Source organism: Chrysochloris asiatica, unplaced genomic scaffold (genome assembly GCF_000296735.1).
Source record: "Chrysochloris asiatica unplaced genomic scaffold, ChrAsi1.0 scaffold00076, whole genome shotgun sequence".
NCBI classification, from domain to species: Eukaryota; Metazoa; Chordata; class Mammalia; order Afrosoricida; family Chrysochloridae; genus Chrysochloris; species Chrysochloris asiatica.
The window spans coordinates 12850937-12856080 of NW_006408594.1; the positions used below are offsets into that span (position 1 = coordinate 12850937).

General features: G+C 49.1%; 1 protein-coding gene across 1 annotated transcript in view; it reads right to left on the bottom strand.

Annotated features, from left to right (window-relative positions):
• The window catches only part of RIC8B (RIC8 guanine nucleotide exchange factor B), a 153062-nt gene extending 149005 nt beyond the window's left edge, over window positions 1-4057 (bottom strand). Inside the window, exon 1 of the mRNA XM_006865251.1 lies at window positions 3870-4057. Within this exon, the coding sequence (XP_006865313.1) occupies window positions 3870-3953 (84 nt within the window). The 5' untranslated portion in view covers window positions 3954-4057. The remainder of the gene's footprint in view (window positions 1-3869) is intronic.
• Window positions 4058-5144: the final 1087 nt, after the last annotated feature.

Consider the following 5144-nt stretch of genomic DNA (forward strand, 5'->3'; position numbering starts at 1 on the left):
AAAAAAAAAAAAAAGAAACTGGTGATATTATGACTGTTTTATAAAGAAACTTAAAATAATTTCTCCAGTCATAGAGCTAACAAAAGGCAGAGCTGGAATTTACACCAAGGTTTATCTGAATGCAAAGCCCATCTTCTTTCTACTAGACTTGACTGCTTCCTTCCAAGGACTAGCTTTATTAGAGAAACGAGATGGCATAAAGAACTTCCCCGGCCAACAATTAAGCAATCAGTCACTGTCTACCACTCATTTCCTTCTTCGCTAGAGTCCTCCATGCCCCCTTAACCAGTTGACCCCAACTCATAGCAACCCCATGTGTGTCAGAGTAGAACTGTGCCCTACAGTGTTTTCTATAGCTGACTTGGGGGTGGGGGAGTAGATCACTTGGTCTTTCTTCCGATATGTCTCTGGGTGGACTCGAACTTCCAACCTTGTGCTTATTGGCCAAGTGTGTTAGCTGTTTGCACCAGCCAGGACTCTCCATGTTGTTGTTAAGTGCCATTGAGTCGGTTCCTCAATGACCCATAATCACCTCTTTTTCCAAACAGCATTTCTCAAATCCATTTCTCCAGATGAGGAAACCAAAGCACTTAGTTTCTTCTTCAGGATTTAGATTCCATATACAATAGAGTTGTTGGTGTTAAGTGCTGTCAAGTCGCTTCCGACTCATAGTGACCCTGTAAAAGGGTTTCCAAGGAGTGGCTGGTGGGTTCGAACTGCTTACATTATGGTTAGCAGTCCAGTGCTTATCCTATAGCGCCATGCCAGGAGTCCATATACAACAGAGTTGTTGTTGTTGTTGTTGTTGTTGTTAAGTGCTGTTGAGTCAGTTCCAACTCATAGCACCCTTGTATAGAGTTTCCAAGGAGCCACTGGTAAGTTCGAACTGCAGACCTTGTGGTGCAGTGTTATACTCCACTGTGCCACACCAGGACTCCATACAATAGAGTTGTTGTTGTTAAGTGCCGTCAAGTCAGTTCCGACCCATAGCAACCAAGTTTAGGGTTTCCATGAGCAGCTGGTGAGCGTGAACCACCGACCTTGCAGTTCAAATGGATTTGCATTCTGGCGCGTTAACCCACAGCACTACACCATAGAGTTGTTGTTGTTGTTGTTAAGTGCCATCATGTCGAGTCCAACCCATAGCGACCCTGTATAGGGTTTCCCAGGAGCCGCTGGTGAGCTTGAACCACTGACCTTGTAGTTCAAACGACTTTGCAGTCTGACGCATTAGCCCACAGTGCCACGCCAGGACTCCACACCATAGAGTTGTTGTTGTTGTTGTTGTTATGTGCCATCGAGTCGGTTCCGACCCATAGCGACCCTGTATAGGGTTTCCGAGGGTGTAAATCTTTACGGGAGTAGAAAGCCTCATCTTTCTCCCGCAGAGCAGCTGGTAGTTTCGAACCGCTGACCTTAAAGTTCGCAGCCCGATTCGTAACCACTACGCTACCAGAGCTCCTTACACCATAGAGTAGGGCGACTGAATTCCACCTCACTCATTCTTTCTGCCTTAACCAGTGCACTCATATTTCCTCTATTTATCTGCCCCAAAGTCTCTCTTCTTGAGGGGCCAAGCCCCACGGCAATACAGGCAAAGCTATTTTGTTTGCACTCCGTACCTCCTATATCAGAATTCTACATCATGATCACTCTTCTAAAAGAGACACTTAATCCAATTCACCATTCAATCAGAGCATTCACAGGCTTGGCCCATAAAAGTGTAAGTGTTTGGGAAATCCTCCCAAGTACTTCAGGAACACCATACTAAACAATACACACCAGGCAGAACAGCTTTCACATCCCCAAACTGAAAAGAGGAGCTAAAGGCCTCAGGACTTAGGCTCTGACAGCACTTGACCAGGAGTGGTAAGTGGAAACCAACCTGAAGGAAGATCAAAGATAGGAAAAGAAAAGCCAGGGGAAGCCAATTGGGAGTTGAGAGAGTTTAGCCACAAAAGAAAGGAGAAATATTAAAAGAGGTGAAAAGATCCAGTTGGAAGTTTTTCCTTCTCCTGCTATAAAAGAAAGTTCCTATTTATTGCTGGGAATCTGGCATATAGTTAAGCAGTAAATAAACATTAGTTGGTTCAACACAATAGCCAAGGTTTCTGTTGTATTTCTTTTTTCCTTGGGAAACTTGGTTTATGACTGCCTCACATCTATTTTGGAAAGCAGTAATAAATCATGTTAAATGAATATTGTAGCCGTTGTTGTTACGTGTTGTCGAGTCAGTTTCAACTCATAGCAGCCCTGTCTAGGCTTTCTAAGGCACGGATAGTGAGTTTGAACCATGGACCTTGAGGTTCAAACCGACCTTGCAGTCCAGTGCATTATCCTACAGCACCACATCAAGACTCCAACGTAGTCCTGAATATAATCCCCACAATATGGAGAGACGACCAGAATACATACAAATCCAAAAACAGAAACCTAACTCACAGCCATCCAGTCAAATCAATTTCTGAGCTAAGATATGAACAGACTAGAATGCAAGTATCCTTGCAAAGTGAGCTCTCTCTACAGAGAAAAAAACCCCAGCACTACAGGCGGCTGCGTGGACTTGGGACGCAATCAGAACCCCCAATTTCATCACTAGTGAAATGGGGAATACGACCATCCTTCTCCCAGAGCTGCTGGCAATGAAGCCGCTTCATAAATACTGTCTGTGGGGTTTTTTGCTTTGTTGGGCATTTGTGTTTTGATTTTCTCCACCCAAAGCTGAAATGTCACACTGTGGAAGCGCAATAATACAGTTTGAGAGTCAGTGTGGTAGACGCATAGTAAACACTAGGAGGGGAGATGATGATGAAGGCAATGAGAGGAAGAAAGCTGCTACATGGAGGGTGTGCTTCCACAGACAGGCGCATTCAGTGATTCCCGCAGCAGTCTTTGAACTGAAGAATAAAGGTGTGGCAGGCTGCCTTTTCAAGTGAGCAAGGAAAATCCCTGGAAGGAAACATAATGGAGAGCTAACAGTTCTTGGAGAGAGTCAGAGAAGGGTCTTGGATGTCTAACCTTGCCACCGCAGAGTTGTAAAGTGGAAAGCACAAAAGGATGGTTCGAGTCTGAAGACACACAGGGTTTGGAATCCTGGCTCTCAAGTATGACCTTGGGCAAGTTACTTAACAGATCGAGAGTCTCTGTTGCAAAATGTAGATAATGCCTCACACGGATTGTTGTCAAGATTAAATGAGATAAAGGAAAGGAAAGCTATTAATGCGCTACAAATAACAGGTATTATTAACAGCGAGATTCTCCACCCACTTACAACAGAACATGTCCATGACCTTGGGCGTGATTTCAAGTCTTTGCGCCTCGGTTTCCTCATCCATAAAATGGGGAGGAGACCATCCACCCTATCATCACTTTGGGGATCAAATGAGGCCATCCAGCGAGACATCACGCCTTGAAAACTGGACGGGGGCTCTCGATGGAGAACTGCCATCGCTGATGGCTACCTCTGTTGCATGTCAAGGGCCGTGTACACGCAGAGAAGCATGTTATTTTTTTATACTATACAGGTGAGGACGCCTCGCGTGCATTTGTGCATCCGCGAGGGGGGCACTGGGCACAGAGGCACATCTAAGAATTCCGGGGGTGTGACTTGCACGCTGGTAGGAAGGACCGGAGCCCAGGCTGCTGGGCCAGGAATCCGGGGAGTGGGCGCTGGAGTGGGGGCAGGGGGGATGCAGGATGCCGAGGCTGGGAAAGGCTGGGGGCACAAACACGCATGCCCAAGCCGGAAACGTTTTCGGGGGAGAGCAATGCGCATCCCCGGAATGGGGGGGTGGGGAGGGATGCGCTGTGCAAGCCCGGAGGGCGGCCCGGGGGTGCGATCCCGCACGCCCGGGGCCAGGGCTCTTTACCTTGTCGCTGTAATCCCTCAGGACCCGCTCGATAGCCCCCGCCTCGCCGGCCCGGACGATGTAGAGGGCGCGCTCCTCATCCATGGCCGCAGGTGCGGGGGAGCCGCGGCCGCTCTGCGCGCCCAAGCCACTGCCTCCAGGTAAACGCCTCGCGCCCCCGCTCGCTCGCTCCTTCCCAGCTTCCTTCCTTCCCTCCTTCCCTCCCTCCCTCCAGCCTCCAACCCGCCAGCCTCCGCCCGGGCAGGCCCGACGTCACCGCCCCTCAACTTTCACCCCGCGACGTCACCGCTCCCCCAGCAACCGGTGCCTCGCGGCCGCCCCCAACCAAACCCAGTACTCGAGAGAGGGTTGGCGAACGGCCTAAGGCGGAGTCAAGCCCAAGGTGCTGACTCGCTTGCCTCTTCCTCCCTCGGAAAAGAGTCCAGCCTCGTTATTGGGCCTTCACAGATTGAACTGGTCTTCTTTCCTGACCCTCCTCTAAGAATCACTCTCCTCAGCGGACCGGAGCGACTGGGCTCTTCCCCGCCCATCTATGAACCAGCAACTAAATAGACTACAGTTCCCTACATGCAATGGGAATCAGCCCATTCTTCCACCTAATTTACTGGAGTGTCGAATGGCATGCCGGGATTAGTAGTCATCCAGCGGGAAAGACTTCTCGCCAAAGGCATGCTGGGAATTGTGGTCTTGTGGTGGGCCGGAAACAGGAGTCCGCGGCCGCTAGAGGCCAGCGGCTGAGGGACCGTTAGGGGGAGGGCGTAAGGTCGGTTCTGCCTCGTTTTTGTTCTTTACGGTACTGATTGTCTTGCCCCGGTCTTGGCAACGTGGGCTGGTTGATCGTCGAGGACACTGGCGTCCTTTGGTGGGAATCGTCAACCACCGGTTTAATTCCCTCTTTTCTCATTCAGTGGTTTTGGTCTCTGAAATTCTTTCCTTCCTTCCCTACTAGTGGTCAGATTATGTCTATGGCTACAGTAATGAGGGAAATTGCAGGCAATTGTCTGGATAAAAGGAGACTCCGAGATTTTTTTACCTTCACAATAGTTGCTATCCTTTTATCGGCTCCAGACTGTGTTGGGCAGTTTCCATATAGCCTCTCATTGTCACAACACAGATTTTTGTGGAACCAAAAGGAACCTCACTCGGATAGGTTAGGTCATTTGTCATAACTCACAGTCAGTACATGGATGGAAAAGTCGGAATTTGAATCCGGGACATTCTCCAAAGGCGGCTGACTGCCTACAACCACCAGTAAAAGTGGCAATACGGATATAG